The 19,436-nt window shown below is 39.0% G+C and overlaps 1 protein-coding gene across 3 annotated transcripts; it reads right to left on the reverse strand.

Moving 5' to 3' along the window:
• Positions 1 to 756: 756 nt before the first annotated feature.
• RB195_003238 (uncharacterized protein) lies at positions 757 to 16,218 on the reverse strand (the record flags this gene model as incomplete). 3 transcript variants are annotated; one of them, XM_064200811.1, is made up of 31 exons in its annotated part: positions 757 to 823; positions 917 to 1,091; positions 2,006 to 2,150; positions 2,203 to 2,253; positions 2,547 to 2,718; positions 2,865 to 2,952; positions 3,329 to 3,428; positions 4,515 to 4,671; positions 7,058 to 7,093; positions 9,050 to 9,259; positions 9,854 to 9,972; positions 10,063 to 10,164; positions 10,672 to 10,743; positions 10,823 to 10,960; positions 11,085 to 11,216; positions 11,295 to 11,378; positions 11,433 to 11,561; positions 11,828 to 11,905; positions 12,002 to 12,193; positions 12,290 to 12,394; positions 12,498 to 12,623; positions 12,691 to 12,837; positions 13,555 to 13,664; positions 13,878 to 14,019; positions 14,083 to 14,156; positions 14,314 to 14,412; positions 14,481 to 14,594; positions 14,721 to 14,836; positions 14,889 to 15,010; positions 15,769 to 15,967; positions 16,100 to 16,215. In XM_064200811.1, the coding sequence occupies 31 exons, from the start codon at positions 16,213 to 16,215 to the stop codon at positions 757 to 759; spliced, it is 3,717 nt and encodes a 1,238-aa protein (XP_064056691.1). The 3 variants fall into 3 exon arrangements, with proteins under 3 accessions (XP_064056691.1, XP_064056692.1, XP_013294484.2); XM_013439030.2 differs by lacking the exons at positions 757 to 823; positions 917 to 1,091; positions 2,006 to 2,150; ... (4 more) ...; positions 4,515 to 4,671; positions 7,058 to 7,093 and having other exon boundaries at positions 8,944 to 9,259; positions 16,100 to 16,218; XM_064200810.1 differs by lacking the exons at positions 9,050 to 9,259; positions 9,854 to 9,972; positions 10,063 to 10,164; ... (17 more) ...; positions 15,769 to 15,967; positions 16,100 to 16,215 and having other exon boundaries at positions 7,058 to 7,089.
• Between the last annotated feature and the right edge of the window lie 3,218 nt (positions 16,219 to 19,436).

Raw genomic sequence — 19,436 nt, forward strand, 5'->3', positions numbered from 1 at the left:
CGCTTTGAGTGCAATGGCCAACGCAATTGCTTCATGTCATTTTGACTTTACTATGCGTTTCTGGTGGTGAACAGTTTGCTATGAGTACTCTTAACATCAAACTAAATCAAATAATCGGAGGGAACCAATACAGAAAATATTTGGTTATCATAATAATATTATAAAGTCATTTATTCCAAGAGCTATAAGTACTACAATGATTCTATTCCACACTCTCTAAGAACCACAACAAACTATGCAAGCGATAGGCACCACAGCGTTAATACACGCCTATCCAAGCGAATGAAAACTAAATACAAACATTGGAATAAAAACTCTTATATCTAACGACATAACGTAACAAATGAACCGCAAAAAATCATCTAGAAACGGTGCAATTCAACAAATATGTATCTGTAGGAACTATGGTTAGACAAACAAGCATCCAAAATTTTCGGATCAATCGAAACCAGCGCTCTTGCGCCGACTGTTCACATCAATACCGCAAGTACACGAACAAGTGCAATTGCTCACATAACTGAAGCTCCTGATGATAACTGTTAACAAATAAACGTTGAAAAACACCCTTTGTTCGTCTTTTTTTTTCTCAAATTACATGCAAACAAAAGCGAATACGTAAATATATTACTGAAGGCAATAGCTTTTGGAAAAATTTGAATAGGAAAGTCAGAAAAGGCTAATTAGAAAAAGAAATCATATTCGTAACAGAAATTGCTTGAATCTGTGTTGCGCTGAGATATCTCAATCATGAATTAATCATGAACCAGTGATCTGATGTATTATTGACATAGAGGAGCCTTTATATGATGATCCAAAATGGTTCCTGAAACAAATCGTATTACACATCAGGATCTAAAGGAACAAGAAAATCTAAAGGAACTGTACAAAAGATGCGGGAGAAATTTACCGAACTTACCAATGATTAAGATGATGAAATAGTTCATATAGTAGAACACGTTGTCTTCGGCCCGGTCTCTCCGGCAGAACTTTGTGATACTCTGCCCAGAAATCGCTTCCATATCCACCGAACATGTTCATAATCCCCTGTTCGAATTCTGGATCACAGAATGCGCCCGCAGGATCGAAGATAACTAGAAGTACAGCAATAATTATTTTGAGTTTTTGTCTAACTTTCTTCAAGTGAAACTGAAACACGCAAAAAATTTCAATGTTGAAAATCGAATTGGCAGAAGGATTGATTGCTATTACAATTGTATTTTCGTTTTTTTTAAGCCCTGTAATTCGCTGCAAAGCATGTTTTCAGATTTCACAATAATTCAGAAGTAGCCAACTCGACATAGAATCTATTGTTCCGATGTGATCTCAGTGTTGAAATAGCATTAAAGCTATCGAGTATTACTAAACATTTGTAAGATCCAGTTATTCTGCGTATAAAATCAACACCTTGCCTCCTTTGCTTCCGTCCAGGTATGGTGCAATCATCCGAGGAGCAAAGTATGCTACCAGAAAAAAAAAGACGTTGGTCAGGTATTTCGGCTTGCTAACACAAATGATAATTAATGATATTACTTAAAGATAGGGTATAACGAAACTGATGTAGAAATGTAGAATTCGTGTTGTGGATTAGGGAAACGAACATGGCTCCGCTCCGCTCATTCCCCCTAATCGTTGTAAAAATGGAATGGGAACCGCTTTAGTTCCTACGAGGAATGCAAAAACGTGTCCCCTTGTACAAGCTTCGGTCCTTTCATGAAGCTTTTCGTTGGTTTTACCTCAATAGCCTTGTGAGGAAACATAATTGGTTTTCGACCACTCGCATGTGGATGGGGCGCGCACAAAGATGGCACGTTGCAGATAATTTCGTAGGAAGGAAGGCCATCTTCCACGTCTTTTGACGACGATTAGAAGAAGATGAATGGACCCACGCTCTCTGTAATTTACAACCCGAAATCTACGTTTTCGTTGGGGTTTCTGTATTACGTCAGTTTTGTGATACGAGGCCTTCAATGGTGTGATAGTGATTTGCGTGAGAGGATTGTTTTACCTGGTCCGTCATCGCAGCTCGACCAGTTTCCACCCCACAAGTCTCCGTGAATCAACCCCGGTACCACGTCAGCACATGGAGCGAGAAGCTGTGTCGCCTTTCTTTCCAGTTCCGGCCACACGGATTTGATGTCTCTATCGCCTTTCTTAAAACTATTGTATTTGGGAAGAATACGGTAAAATGTCCGATGAACTCACCTCGATTAATAAATCAACTTGTAGTTTCAAACGGTTTCGAACGAAGAATGTCTATAAGGCAAATTTCGTCCATGGAAACGCACTTCGACTTAACATATAGTCGGGTCAATACGACATGAAACACGAGTGTAGTTTATGTGCATTTGCGTACGCGCTCGAAACGGCGCTGTGGATGCAGCAGTTGGAACCGAGGTGGGCCCGTCGCCAACTGCAGCGATGGGTGATGCCAGCAAGGATTTCACCACGCTTCTAGCCACTATGTTCCACCGAAGCGCCTCGAAAGAAGCCGCATACGCAATTGCGTACGTGTTTCATGTCGTTTTGACCCTACTATATGTACGTACCGCCCAATCATCACACCACTCGTTATTTTGAGGTATAAAACCACAGCAAGTCGACGTATGGAATCCAAATTGCTTTACGCCTTGCTTATAATTGCCAGTAGTATGGCCTCCACCGACATAGCTTCCCGAGCGTTCTGATGCTTGCAAGCACTCTTCATTGTGTTTGTGCATCCTGTAAAATTGTGCATATATAATAATGTGGAGTGCAAAAGTATGTTGAGAAAAGAAACATGAACCAAAAATGCCATGGTAGCCAACAAACGTTCAGAAAAACTTGCACCCATATAGAAAAACAGTATTACTTTTTTATATTATGACCTTGCCAGCTGCGTGCCTAGTTTCACTAAGTCCTGACGATTTCCACCACCCATCTCGATATATTCAGTAACCAGTGCCCATCCATGCGCTAAACTGTGATCGGATAATATCAGCATCAATATGAAATTATATAAGACGAGTAAAACAGGATAAGAAAGAGAAACATTCCTATTCCGGATTACTCGTATGCATAGATGCGATAATCGGAGCCGTGCTCCTACCCCTTCACTTCTGCTCGATTGGGAAAAAGACTCCCTTCACTTTTGGACGATTGGCAGAAGGACAGCGTTCGTTTTTCGATGGCTAGCGAAGAAATCCTGAACGCATGAGCTCCGCCCCATGAGCTAGACCCCCTTCACTTGAGGAGGGCCCGGCTCTTCTCTATCGCACCTGTGCTCCTATGCAGCACAATTGTCAACTATTTTCCACTACAACAAAACAGAAACCACTTACTAGCATCTCACCTCCGAGGTTCACGACACTAATAGGTCTTGGAACGCGTACTGTCCCAGTTTCGAGCATAGCTTTCAGTGATGCGAATTCTCCACGAAACATGACATCTGACTGCAAAATAATTCCAGTAGGATCATCAAAGTTTATGATAGTGCACGACTATATAAAGCATGCATTTAGCTGAAAAAAAGATGGTATTCAGCACGAATATTGCACGAAAGAATAAGAGAGAACGCTACTAGTCAATGTTTGTAACGGTTTTTTTTTTTGTTCAAGGGGCCTTGCACTTAAAGGCATCACTCCACGAATCTGAGGTGGTACGGATTTCAGGTGGAGTATTCGTATACGGGATCGTAGATTATGGAGAGAAGGGTGACTCCGTCCATTTCTTCCTAATTGCCGTAAAAAACGGCCCGGAAGATACGGCTTCGAGTGTTTCGGTACGCTATTTTCTACGAGTTCGATTGGAGCGCGCCAGCCTTGTGCATGCATTTTTTTTTGCGCAATATAAATTCGAAACTATCCAATACTCACCGAAATCCCCTCAGATTCTGGGGTGATGCCTAATGTGAGAGTCCTGACAAAGGCAAAAACGAAAATTATTTTAAATAAAAATTACACCAAATAATATATAATATATATATATATTTTTTTTTTTTTTTTTTTTTTTTTTTATATATATATATATATATATATATATATATAAAAAGTCCAAGCTGAAAATCAAACTCCTGAAGACATTTTCACTTGTTTTCCTCATTTTTTTTTTGTTCTTTCCTATGTACACGAGTTGTACTGCCTTAAACTTAGTAGCTGGCCAACTACAGACATTTTAGAGTACTCGAACATTTCTCGTTTGATAAAACCACTAAATTTCACGATGGAATCACTGAATCACGGCATTAAAACAACTTAAAAAAAACCCTTCCTCTCCACTACCAGCACTGTTATGGAAAGCCATTACGGAGTCGAAGTCGTATTAACAGATATCAGTCAATTCTATTCAGCACTGATCTAACGAAATTCAGATCTACCGGCGCCAAAGAACATGTGCAACATGGACATGTAATTTGGAGAACATCGGCTGTTGAGGAGACCAATATTGTATCGGGTAGGGGCCAAAACAGATAGACATAATGAATGAAGAAAAGAAAAGAATAAAGAAAATCATAGATGAAACAGAAGAGTTGAACTCACTCCTTTCTTTATGTTGGACTTGACAAATACCTTGCCAAGTGATTTTGACTCGTAGCCTCGGCCAGAATTGATGCAGCCGCCTCCGCCGCGACCAAACGGTTTTACTTCTTCATTTAGAGCCTTTCTCAGGGCTTCCTCCATAGTTTCAGCCGCCTTACTAAAAACATTGAAGAAAACCGTTTAACGTAGTTCGGAGCGCACCGCATGAGTATAAAACAGTAGATTTCATGCAATTATAAGTGCTGAACACTATTACTGAGCAAAGGAAACAGTTCAAAAAATGAGAGAGAGCTACAAATTAGAAAGCTATAACCTAAACCGAAAGAAATACTGGTAAGTCGTCACTCAGTTGTCCACGTAGAAGCAAAACCTAGATGACCTCTAACTAGAAGATTCATGCAGTTCTCATTTTTACACAAGATTTCTTCATTTGCAGAAGCAACATGACGCTCTCGAAAAGTATCAAAAGAACAGATGGCACAAATGATATGTCAATCATAAGGAATAAGGAAGGACAAAGTAAGCAACATGTCTGGTGTATGATAGATATACATCTCGATTTTAAGTTGCACACACAAAATCGCCTCATTTCTGAAAGTGAATGAAGCGATAAAATCAATAACTGAGCTCTGGAAAAGATGAAGTGTGAATCATTTTGTTTAAACAATAAATGAGAACACATGATGGAACCGCATGCAAGTGAGTTTCGAAGCAAGTGATCAAGAAAGACTCTTAACTGCTTCTCAAAAGGAGCCAGCATCATGCCAGCAACACGAACGGAAAAAGAAACATCCCTTCACAATGAGAGTTTTGAAATTATTAAAATTTAGAGCACTTACATACTATACTTAGAACGACATCTAGACTTGGCAAGGAGAGGAGTTTGATGGGATATGTATAGCAACAAAATCCTTTAACCATTTTCAGGTTTTGATAAAGCCGAGGTTATCGAAACGTCAGGTCACGGAGAAAGTCCCACCAAAACTTCGTTGGGAAAACAGGAAGATATAAATATAGTTGTGAAATGAACTAGTTAGAAATTATTCGAAGACAACAGTGGACAATAGTACTTTCAAAAATAATGTGAAAATTCTTTTGTCAAGCAAGCATATTTTATCAGCAACAAGATATGAAAATTAATACAACTGACCGAAAGAGGCCAGTGAAACCAGAAGAAGTATCTCTACAAGTTTCAGAAGGTCTTTGACCCCGTTTCCATTCGCAGCCCTATTACTGACGATAAGGAATTGTTTTTTGCGTAATCCTTTCATAGTTTGTCAGTGAGTAGGCCCACAAAGGCAAATTCGGAGCCACTACCGGTAATATTTCCCTTTTTTTTCATAGCCTTATACCAGCACCCATTTTTGCGGACTCTCAAGATATCGTATAATATCACTCTTGACTATGGTCATTTGTAACGACGGAAGAAGCGAGAAGATGAAGGAAGAATTGAGCGTAAAACTGAAAGTAAAAAGGGTAGGATGAAATGAAAATATAATCCACAAATGAATGATGGAAATACGACACCGATTGGATAATGTGGGAAACAGTGCAGTTCTCTCCATTTTTGTAGAATTTCCCACGAGATGTTGGCTATTACATCACAAACACAGCCTCCGTTGCACCGGAAGACCGCAAAGCATGTCTATATGAGGCGCGTCGTTAGATAGAGATTGTGGATTTTTAGGCGAGAAAGAAAGAGTTGCAGTGTGTAACACAAATGCAAACACCTCCATGCACATCTTGGTTTTTTACGGTAAATAAGATGCCTCGCAGAAATGTGTTACATGCAATGGAAAGGGGATGTTTTCTACATATATATAACCCCATTGATTTAGGGAGGACTCCATGATTTTATCCCGAGAGAGGACATATCCGTATAAAATCCTATATTGCAAATCTCTCTCGAAGTTTTTGCACTGACGGGAACGGCTCTATATGAAACTTAGTTGTTATGGGACATGAAAAGCAACCATTATGACTTTGAGGGGATTTAATTTTTTCATTTTGTGGTGAAAAAGGAACAATAGGAAAAATCTGATTCACGAAAGAGAAAGGAACACGGCTACCGGGCAATTGAACCAAGTCCTCAAATACGTGTTTGTAGGGAGTGACGCAGCATCCAATCAATATTGAGTCTATGTTCGAGCAGAAAATGATGAAAATGTCCAATAGAAATACATTAACAATTGTTGAAGCAATAGTTGTTGTTCGCAATTGTATTTTTTTTTTTTTGCATAGAGAGAAACGAGAGATGCCAGAATTTCAACTAATCGCACTGGAGACAATCAAACAACAACTGATCATGTTCAACGCTGAAAAAAAAACCACTACAAATTTAATAACGTCGAACAGTTGGGTATAATGTAATTATTTATTGTAATTTTAGTCTTCAAATACTGAGGACTGGAAAGATGAACAAAACCATCAAGTACTGCGGAGCATACGTGACTGCATGGATGCATCGTTTCGTTTTTGCGCGCAATCGAGAACGGCTTGCGGAACAAAGAACACTCTCATAACAAATGGAAAATCCACTTTACCTCATGAAACGAAGCCCAGCACCTCGACACATCCTTCTTCAATGGATGTTTCGTTGCGCACTCTCACTGCAGTGAACATCCATTTGAAAATTCTTGTATTTTGTCCACATGAATTCTATTCCTACATAACTGCAGCAAGGAACTCTCAGAAAGATGTCAAGAATGAAGAGGAAAGAAACAAAAATAAAAATTTGAGGCATTAGAATGTTCTGTGGTCAGCGATAATGATCTAGATGCCACGAGTACATGCAAAGTTTGAAGAGCAATCAATTTTCCAGCCACCATACCACATCGCCACCGAAAACAGGGATCAACTGTTGCTGAAAATCAATGCTCATGAATTAGAAATTGTTTAGTATACCAAAACGTACAAAGGTACAGTTTTAAAACTACTCTAATTTCATCCGAACTAGAATAACGGAAACTCTTAGAGGAAAAGTTTGGAACAAGGTTTTAAGTAAAATAAGTATGAGAAGTTCCTTGAAATTATTAGAAGCTCTGTAAAAAAAAACAAAAGTCTGTTGGGAGAATTTTAATTGGAAAAGCTCAGATAGTGAAGAAAAGAATATTTCGCGAAATAGTCGTTCTCATTCGACACACCCATCCCCTAGACGTCATAACTTGCATCCGATTAGAATACACATCAATTTGATGGATTTGAATCCTAAGCAGCTTCCGGCAGTGTTTTCGAAAAGGAGTGGAAGAAATCGCTCGTATGAAAAAATCATCATTCTGAAGCATATCTAGAAACGTAGATCGCTCAGACCAGGTTCATTACAACGCATCAATGTACAGAAGTGTTTCAGCTGGGCGATTAGTTTCCATCAACGCAGAAACAGACACTTTTTTTCGGAAAATCAGCATAACAAAAGGCAAAAGGAAATTTTCTTTGGTGGACTTGTTTTCCTAACTCAGAAGTTGTCGGTGACTCTAATGAAGTAATAGGTTATCAATTTCGGAGAAGAAAAGACGTTGCTTATCCAAGTTTCTTTTAGTGTCGTTGAAAGCAAAAAGGTATTCCGTTCTGAGCAGTATGTGTGCAATGAAGCGTTTGTGTAGGGGAGAGCTGCAGTTTTCCTCACAGGTAGGATTAGAAATTATCGAGTAGAACCCGCACTATAAATACAATAATAATAAAAATATAAGTAAGTTCACGCATGAACACATGGGAACTACAAGCAACGAATAACGTAAAAAAAAAAGATATCTAGAAAGAATATCTAAGTAATCTACTGGAAGGATTGGAGTGTTTCGCAGGAACGAATGTATTCATGGCATAACACTCCAGTACCTCAAATGAACTATCCAGAAGATGTGTGAAGAGTTTATTCATCAGCCTTTAGTGTTTTTATGGAATGCCCTTTATCAACACGTATGAATAAATCAACAAAGTCATCCATCAATCACGGAATAACCGCGCAGCACCAACAAAATTCGTGCAGATCCTCAAGTTCAAGACAACATGAACTACATATTCTCAGCCGTCTAAAACAACGCCGATAATGGGGGTGGGGGAGGTATCCCAAACACTTATGTTGCTTCTTAACGAAAGAATGTTATAAGAATAGATGACAGCATGAACACGACCACAATCAGGTGAGGAGATGGATATAGATAAAGATGGGATCAAATCAACATCATACCGTAATATTGTACACAAACAAGCTTGAAGATGAATAAATAGGAGAAATAAGCGACTAGAGAAACGCATCACAAATGGCAACAACTCATCAGTACACGGTATAAACTGGCAATTTATACAATCATGCAATTTCTGCCCTGCAGATACATATTTTGCTAAAACCACAGCTACTCGTTAGAAGACTAAGTAGCTACAACTATAAATTACTACAATAAGAAAAACATGTTGAAATCTGGAGAAAACGCTATACTCTCCTAGACCTAGGGCTTTTGGAATGTAATCGGGCAAATATTTTATCCAACCTGTTATTTGGAAATATCGTGAGTAGTAACCGCTCTAATAAAACGTACAACAAACGACGATTCAATTGCTTATTCTGCAATGCGCATGATATGGTATTTATACCCGTATAGGTCGTATCTGCACCGAGGATCAATCGTAGTTCGTCTGGCAAAGCAGACAACATCAGAGATTTAGCTAAAATTCTTGCACGTGCTTTTAGCTCAGGTGAGCGTGGCAGAGAACTGCTTGCAAGTTGCCCATTTGGCCACACTGAATCCCTATAAATAAAACAGTTGTACGTATTTCTTCAAATGTTTGAAGGTATTCTGAAACTTCCGAATGAAAAGAAAATAACTTGCTAAAATAATAGGTCTGTAATAAGATTAAATTAATGTGTTTCCCCAGATGTTGCCTTTAGTGGGTTTGGATTTAGGAGGATCTCGCATGGGAGCTTTTCACTTCTCAAACAAGAACCACGACTTGACAACTCCCCAGAAAATATGAGGATATGGAATATACTCTATACAGTATATTTCGGTCAAAACCTGGATCGGTGCAGCTGAGCAGCGGTGCTCGAAGCGGTGCAGTACGGCTACCAGCTGGGATCGAGTGAACCGTTGCTGGAACCAGTCCTCTCGCTCTATTTGAGTGAAGCAAGCGATGATCCCACCTCGATCCTAACTGCTTGCTCAACCACGCTGCATCGAGCGCAGTCACTTACGCTACTGCACTGAGCTTCACATAGCTTTGACTAGACTATACCCACTTTCATACATATGGCAGCTAAATTTATTTATTTCTCTTCTTCATGGTGCTCTTTGAGTGCATTGAAATAAATAGATGAACAAGTAGAATAAAGCTCTCTTACAAACCTCAGTGCAGTAAAATACAGGGTGACTTGTTGTTCGCTGGTCAACCAGTGCACTAGGTCTACAATGCGCTTGTTGATAGACGTACCGAATGGCGTTACAAATTGTCGAAGGACTGTTACCTAAAAGCTCTTCAAGTCATCAAGTTGTGGAGAAATGAGCCCACTGAGTTCTTTGAGCCAGTGAATAGCACTAAGGCAAATATTTCATACCAGCTGTCGTCGAAACCACGCGTTTCTTGCACGCACACCGAAAACTTCATCAACAAATAAAATCAGCACACGGAGAGGTATGTTGTTATCAGCAGTCGAGTCCTGAAATCACAATTTCTGGAAACATTTTTGTTGCACATTTCGAACGATTCAAATTATTGTTCTACGGTTTGTCTTAGAGGTACCAGAGCTGAACAAGGGATGTGGTAAGAAACATTTTCATGATACAATGCTGCAATGCTCCAAATATGAGGTCATCGTCTGGAACCGCCTTAGAGACACTATGAATCTCAGGCTCTTGAGAGATATCTACAAAATGTTAACAGTGATCAAGAGGTAAGTCAGAAGAGATATGTCGCTACCATAATTGAAAGGTGATGGTTATCCTAGTAAAATTATTAATGTGAAAAAAAGTTAAAAAAAAAATTAAAAAAGTCAGTAGAAACAAGCTAATATTTTGTTGAAGGAATAACACTTCCCCGAAAATTGTTGTGAGAAATACAAGCTAGAACTTTTGGGTTCCAGATTGAATGAGAATCCAGTCTTTGGATCCGAATATTTCATTTCAAAAATCGCTAAGATAAAGTACATGGATGGAGATGAACCCACATCATCCGTTATTGCGGCAGCCACACGGTCCGTGTCAATAACTGGTGCCTTCGGAGCTCCATTTAGAGGATGCTAAATGAATGAAGAAAAATGAAGGCTAAGAAACAAAACTAAAAACAAAAAAGTAAAATTAATGGGATTAGGTGCTCACAATGATAACTTTCGCTGCGTTATTGATTCCAGCACCGACCTTAGACACACCGCCATACACCTGGTCAGGCACAGCTAGTACGGTGCTACCCACAGCTTTTACGCCCAACTTGATGGGATCGAACATTGCAGATATGACCTGCGGTTCAAAAACAGAGATCTGACTAAAATGAAAAAAGAAAAAAAAGTAGCTAAAGAGAAAAAACTCGAAATAAAAGCAGAACCAGGAAAGAGAGTCCAAGAAAATGAATAAATTTTCGTACCTTTTTAGCTATGGGCTCTCTGTTCCCCAAATACTCTTTCTGACTGAGAAAATCGAACATTATACTTTCTAGCTCAGCATAGGTATCAAACATTGATGGTTGAAGAACGCAATCCAGAAACAAGTTCAAAGCCTAAACAGACATGAAATATACCGAAGAGACAGATATAAAATACACTTCTTCCAGATGAGAATTGATCAGCGCTCGCACCTTCGTTCTTCTTTCCAAGAAATGAGCATCCAAGTTGTTAAATGTTTTCTTTCCTGGGAACGACAAGTTGGAGAGTTTCGGATACTAAAAACTTGTTAAAACTTTGAGCGGAAACACCAGGCATAGTGATCTCCAAACCTTCTGTATAATAAACGCATGTAGAGTGTGGAAATCACTATATCTCCGCAGCACATTCCATCCACTAACTTTCTTGCCATTAACTGATCTGCTTACACGCACATTGTACAGCGCAAATGACTGCCTCCCCTGTAACGGTACAGACCATAGATGGGGATATAATATATAAATATAATGTATATAAATATTATATGATGTACATGAATACAATTTGTGTTGGATTACGTCGAATCTATTCCAACAGCTGATGCTAGTTATCCTTTTCGGTGCACACTCACAGAAAGCCTTATTTTCACGTCGATAAATTTAAAAAGCTGTTTTTTTTTTCGAAGTAATATTCACAAATTACTGCCCATTTCGCATGAATTTGAAAAATATTGGTAAATTAATTCAACCTGCTGGCCAATTCCAAGTGTTTCCACTGCTGCTGACATTACTGGCTTGCCGTCATTCACCATACTCTCCTCTATGATCTAAAACTGCAAGTGCGTGAAGGGGATGGATTGGATAGAAAAATACGCAAAAATTAGCAGGAAACTGAAAAAAAGCTTGCAGAAAAATTCTTTCACCTCGCTCGACGAAGTACGTCGCTCTTGATCAGAAACACCAGATGCGGAGTACGCAGATCCAGCATCTGATGCTGGTGTTTCTGGACGATCCTCATCACTGTTTATGCCCAGCTCAACAAGCATCTTCGCATACAAAGGATTCTTTTTGAAACCTGGGTAGAAGTGTTCGTCGGTACGCAATATTTCAATGACCTGAAAAAAGGACCTTCGCAACCTTAAAGGGTAGATTTGAGATACGGTAAAATATGGGATCAATATGATGTTGCTAAATCTCGAATCAAAAATAACCTTCTCCTGGATTTGTTCAAACCAAAAATCGCAAGGCTCATCGTTCCTCACCCGAGCAAGAAATTTGGCTATGACACTTTCATCGAGTGGTACACGTGTTATCGCCTTGAAAGGATAACGATCAGCTCTTATACAAAAAAGGAAAACCGAAGATCATCCATATATTGCAGAAAAATGCACCCAAAAAAAGGAAATAACAATGACAAACCTCTTGAGAAAGATACTGCTGATACATAAATTGCGCCGCTTCCTTAATCGTTTCATAAACGTCACTCCCAACGGTCTCACCGTTGGAAAGCGTCCTTAACTGATGCTCCACCGACACTTTAAAACCCTATGAAAGAGCACAGAATATTTTGGTGAACCTTCTTCGGTGCTTCAACATATGGTTTCCATCATACCTCAATCGCTAGATAGAAATCGATGTAGTTTTGGCCTCCAACAGTTTGGAGATAATCTATGAAATACGATACAGCAACTCCATTAGTAAGAACGACGTGGAGTGGAAGTTGCACCAGTCCATCATCAGACAGGCAAAGAGCTCGTGCCTAAATTTCAACACTTTGGTCGGTGAAATCAGATCAAATTGAGAACAGAATAAGACGGACCAGAGTGAAAGAATGCGCTATAAAGTACAACTAATGAAAATAATTTATATGATTAATACTAATGTAAATAGTTTCAATCCAGGAAGGCGACCAACTACTAATAGAACGGTAAAGCAGGAAAACGCTTTCAATTAAATTCAACAAACTATCTGCAAATTTCAACCTTTGCAAAGTAGAAAAGTTAGGAAGTCCATTCATATACTACATGGAAGACACGTAGTTTCTGAAAATTTCTAAAGTATAACTGCAACAAAATAACAAGAACTGACTTGATTCAATCCTAATGCAGCCCGTTTAATGGCTGATCTTATTTCCTTGTCAAGACATTAATGTTTTTGAAGAGCAAAGACTTCTTCAGAGGAAATGAATAAAAAGCGTACAGCACAATTATTGAAACAGAAAAGACAGTTCGAAAAATTACGATGTACTTTACTTTGGGACACAATAATGGTGAAATTTTTAACACTGTCTCTGATTATCATCGTTGTTAACTGCATTAATTTAAAAATCGATAGGCAATTTCCGGACTAGCTTTAGCTTACAGCTATTTCATTAAATCACATTTGTGCAGTTCTATCTCCTCAAATACGGGCAGAATCCCAACCGTCATCCAGAAAATATAAAGTACATGGTCGATTCCGGATGTGTTCTACCTACCACATCTAGTCCGCCGTTATCAACCGTGTTGTTAGCAAGGAGAATAAGTCTTTTCTTGATGAGGCTATCGACAAAATCCAGGCTGCTGAGTTGTTGCTTGACAAAGACGCCTGAAAGCAGATCATAGCTTTGAAAGCGATAAAGATAACGTTTTTCATTACATTTCTCCTCACACTTTAGCAATTAGTCGTTTTTCCACCGATATATAGGATGAACATTTTTATTGTCGAAGAAAGTCAAAAATAGCACAATGCTCATTATTTCGCCTTTTCTCTTACCACTTATCAAAATCAAAGAGAGCAGGGAGAAAGATGTAAAATCACCTTGTTCACCACCAGAATCTTTTCCTCGCAATACCACTTTTTCTTCCTGAACCGATTTGTAGATTGCTTCCAACTCATCAAGAGAATTACTATTCTCAAGACAAATTATGAAATCATCTGGTCTCGGCGATATTTCGCTGAGCTGGAATATGTAAAGATCCGGAAACTTACAGAAAATAGAGAAGCAATGTGAGAAAAGACAGACCAGCCAAATGAGAATCTGGTTCATTTCATCAGCCTCGGAGAAATGGTCTAGAAGAGGGAGAATGAGCCGTCGCACTGAAAATTGTGACCATAGATTACAGCCTTTAACCGTATTTAAATAATACTATGTGAATACTAAAAGAAAGCACTGTCAATTCAAAAAGTTAAGTTATAAACAAAGAACAAAGTTAGAAGGACAGAAAACGGTTTTGCAATAGGTCAAGAGGCCTACCAATCACTTCTCGAAGTAAAAACCTTAGCGGTCTGCAGCGAAAATCTTCTGGAGGCATGATGAGGTAAAGTACAATATCAACGACATCGTGTAAGTAGGCTTAAATGAAAACATTTTCAAGCAACTTACACTAAAATAAAGATCAAACAACTGAAGGGATTACCTACCATTTTCATAGTGAGGAGTGGTGCATAAGAGGTCTCTGCATAATGTCTTCTCCATCTCCAATTCATAGTCAAAGAAATGACTCAACAAATCATTCTCTGATGTAATTATTTCGTCTGCAAACGTTAAAATGTGTAATAATCGAGGAAAAAACCCAAGTATAAAAGTAATTCTATAAGAACGAACATCTTCCATGTGATGGAAAGCTCGTGAATTAGTTTTCGAAATGATGGAAATCGTACCCTTTTTCCCCAAGAACTTAAATTTCTCGCTAGCCATCCGATAAAGTCGAAGATGCGAGGCGAAATCGTCAACTACGTGGCGAGTAAAAAACGGGACCCAATCCACTTGTCTCATGCTACAAAAATATCTTGACTGGAAGCGATAAAGAAAGGTAGAAAAACACAGACCATTGAGACAAAGAACCGATAGATCTGCGAGCTGTTCTCTTCAAACTCTCTCTGAACAGTTCGTCGTTGGTGATCTTCTTGTACCATGAATCAACAAAATCTCTCATGACATAAGAAAGCATCTGAAAAGGAAAAGAGCGGTGTCAAGATCGGATAACAGGATAAATACTAATGCAATAAACACCACATAAACCTAAATCAGCATAAAATTTCAAGAAAGATACTTTCAATTCCTGTACTATAACGTTTCGAAAAGTTCAACACCGTTTCCAGAGCATTTCTCAAAATTGGCCCCAACGCACACGCCCAGCCATTTCCCACAACGGAGAGTAGACGATGTGCACTATATTTTAGCTCCATGATGCTCTCGCATTTGAAAAAAAAAAATATTCGAACATCCTCTCAATATATATTGGATTTGGATATATATATATATATATATCCAAATCCTCATTTACACCATTTTTGAACAATATTAACAAGGTCACGCAAATACATTACATTACATTATTAGTTGGTCCTGATTTTTTTAGTTCTAGAAAAACGAAGACGTTTTAATATTTTAAAATGGCATTGAAGACATACACAATCATTCGAATGAATTCAAAAAAACGTATCAAATCGAAGAAGTAGAAATTCACATCAGCGCAAAAACTCAGTTATTCAGAAAGAAGAAAACAAACTTCCCATGCAATTCCAATAAATGCTTGAGAAAAATTCAGCATAAGAAAAGGCGGGAGATTTCTCTATCAATTCTTTCGATATGTAAACCTCCCGCACTAAACTTTCCTTCTTCTAATTGATTTGATTGAAAAATATGCCAACCGCTGGAGCTGCACCAGTTGCTTTTTTGATTAATTTAGAAAACTAAAGTAAAGACCTGCTCCAGAACAGCATCCATTCCTGGGGAATTGGTCATCGAGTGTATTTGCTCGTACATGGATTTGTCATTGAAACGATTCCTATTTTTTAGAAACGTGCCAATTCCAGGCCGGAATTTAAAATCCTTCAAAGCATTGAAATCAGCTTCAAGCTCCCTATAATTCTCTTCTCCACGACGGTAAATAATATAGGAGAACCTGAAACCGACCGTTTAAGACGTGTGCAAATCAAGTGGTAAGGAAATGGGAAAAAGAGCCCTGTAGAAAAACTCGAAAAGAAAATGAAACAAATAGTTCTATCTATTTTTTTTAATGATGAAGAGGACTCACCCGCCAACAAAACACAGAATACAAATAAGAAAGACAAATAATCCATGAAGCCCGAATGATCCAAGAGATAAAGCTATACCGAGTGCGATATATAACTGGGATGATCGTGAAATCATCATCGAAATGACGAGGTGAATAAGAATTTTGTTTACATTTACATCGGAATGAAAGTTCCCGCAATACAGAGAACAACCGCACTCCTAAATAACCACTTATAACCATAGACTAAACAGTTGTCTTACAAGAATAAGACACATTTTGAACAATTCCGACTGAACGGTAAATACACAACTTTTGTAAGGGATGAATGTAAGGGGAAGAAGAGAATGTAAAGAGAAAACAAATGGTGTACAGACGCAGTATCTCTCTAAGTCATAACGTTTGTGTTAAGTAGTGGGAACGAAGAGTCATCCAAAAGACATTTAAACCGCAGAAACATGCAGGTGACATTTTCGGGAAGGAAGAAGAACCGATACTTTTTAATACACTAATCGGTACATTTTTCCTTTCTTTTCTTAAAATATAGTCAACTACAAAACTTCAGTTCTTACCTGATCACCAATTATATATGATACAAACGTCATCAACATTTTATTTGAAATACAAGACAATCAATTGGTAAAAGGCTTTGCCCACTAGCTATCTGTCAAGTGTTACTATCGATTGTAATTATTGGTGGGAAGAGGACAGCAATAAAATTTCAGTTAATATTAATGTTTGCTTTCGTCTGCTGCCTCCAAAACAGCGGAAACGTATGGAAACAGCAGATTATACACGAGCACATTAGTATCAAACCATGAATTCACAAGGGACGTTAGCGGTTGGGATTTTTATTTTTTTCTTTTTTCAATTTTTCAGCAAAATTGTGGATGATAGGCAACTATTTATAATCTAACATCAAATATCCGTCCACAGGCACATGGACCACAACATCAACTATGCAAAATTGCTGAAAATGTGTGCAGATGAAGAGGAACGTGTGGCTGCAGCTGGTCGACTCACTTATTTACTTAAGTCGATATTTTTGCATTTTTTCTTCACATTAACTACTGAGGAATGAAATGAGGACACATCGTTTCACGCTTGATGAGCACTACGATTCACATAGCAAACATTTCATCAGCACATAATGGTCCGGCATAAAACAAATCCCAAGAACAGAAATTCCATCAGAGGATAGAACACGAAGGAGGGAAAATTTCAAAGAGTCACATCGAGAATAAAACACGAGAGAAAATGCAAGCAATCCGACCCAACGATGATAAAGCATAAAACTTTATCCAGCACAAGAAATACGCTAAGGATGCTCCTCCAGAAAATGACGTGATTCACTTCGAATTCCGCGCTCGAATCGAGAAACCGCACCGTTGCAGGCGCGAACGCCGACCTGGCGCAGTCCGTTCCCGTTTCGAATATTTTTCTCAGTGACACATTTCCTCAATACGTTTCACAGTGTGTTGCTTATCTGTTTGAAGCTTTTTTGACGTTTTATGGATGGAAAGAATCATTTCCTACATATTTGTGTTGTCTGCTACTTGTCTTCTCTATTTTTCACACTCGGGGATCTCACTCAACTCCGAACATGTGGTGAAAGTGCCTTTTTAAGCGGATTTGAAACAAATCAGGAACGAGAGTAGACGGAGAAGTTTGGGAAGAATCGAGCTGTATTGTTGTTGTCATGTTGAGTCATACTAACATTCTCGAAAATCCACCAGAGCTGGGAAGTTTCCGCAATAAATGTGTTCTAGTGAAGTTGATCATAGAGCAACTCTTGATCAAGTTAGATCATTTTGAACGCTAAAGATTTCGAGAATCCTCGTTTGGGTCCACGCCGCCCTTCTCTCGAACTTCATATTCTCATTCGTGCACTGTTTTATCTTTCATTTAGGTTTGCCCCGCAGTAAATCGATGAGATCCAGGATAATTTATTTGCTCACATTCACATTTCTTTCTTTTGCTGCGTTCTGAGTGTGCGCAGTGTTCAGGTGCACATGGTGTAGCTTCGAGTTTTTGGATGAAGAAGGATGCAGCGTAGAGTCGATTTTCTCGTTGAACTGTGGACTACTTTTATATTTTAGTGGAAATGTTAGTTTCCAGAGGAATATTTAACCAGATTTTGGTTATTCGGTACTTTAAAGCACAAGGGCTACTACTCCTACTGTTAATCGTTCTCTATCAACGCCTTAATTAGTATTTTACGCTTAGGTTCTTGGTTTATTTGGAACTAAGGTTCAAAGTGTTCGAAGGCCGACCTTTTAGCCGTTTTCCTTGAGGAATATCAGCTATCATCGGACATTTATTCGAAGTCATAATGATTTCCTCTGCTAGAATGCTTCCATCTATGCTTTATGGGAAGAAAAAAGAAAGAACAAGAGGTAAATCTCCTGATGAATAAAGTACCCTGACGTGCTAGCAAGGATCGATCATTTTAAAAATGTCGTAGTGGTGAAGAAGGGAGCCTCTCGATATCTGTCAGACAAGCTGGGGATAATACAACTTTACTCTTCCATTCCTTCTACAGTTTTACCTGTAGAGAGGATGGAAGAGTACACTGTCGTTGTCATCATCACTATTTATTGATTGCCTCAAAGCGTGCCAGCGTTTTTCTACAACGGGCGATCGTACTTTATTGTGACTTCTTCGTGAAGGAATAAATATTAGTTCCTGCGAAGTTTTATGAACTTAAAGTCGGCGTGTCACGGGATCGACGTAGTTTGGAAACCTCATGGAGAATATAGAGTTAGGAGTGTAGGTTATGAGGACGAGCTTGGTCCCACTCAGTTTTTCTAATATTTCGAAAAACGGCGTCTGCGCGGGATCACGTTCGTATTCGTAAAGAGAGGGTGAAGATAATTAGTGTGAGGATGTTCACGCTCAATCCTTCTAATCGTTCTGAAAAAAAAAGATGTGGGAAACGGGCTACGTGTTCGAATTTCTTACGGAGCCATTTATACCTTTGTGCCATTTATACCCCGCCACCTTTGTATGCGTGCCGGATCCCTCGCCAGCTTATTTATTCGTTTTGCTTGAGTAGGCTTTTGGGGGAACCTCACTTAATTTCTTCCGCTCGGCCGTGGCGCATCCACAGGAGTGGAGCGTTATAAGGAACAAGAAGATGACCGTTTTTTTCTTTCAGAACGATTAAAAGGAATTGAGCGTTAAAGGCCGCACGAATCTGAGGTCGTGCAGATTTCAGGTGGAGTATTCGTATACGGGATGGGAGACTATGAAGAGGGGGGGATTCCGTCCATTTCTTCCTAATTGTCGTAAAAAAACGGCCCGGAAGATGCGGCGTCGCACGAGGCTGGAGCGCTCCAGTTGAACTCCCTGTACAAAA

Source organism: Necator americanus, chromosome IV, assembly GCF_031761385.1.
Source record: "Necator americanus strain Aroian chromosome IV, whole genome shotgun sequence".
In the NCBI taxonomy this organism is placed as follows: Eukaryota; Metazoa; Nematoda; class Chromadorea; order Rhabditida; family Ancylostomatidae; genus Necator; species Necator americanus.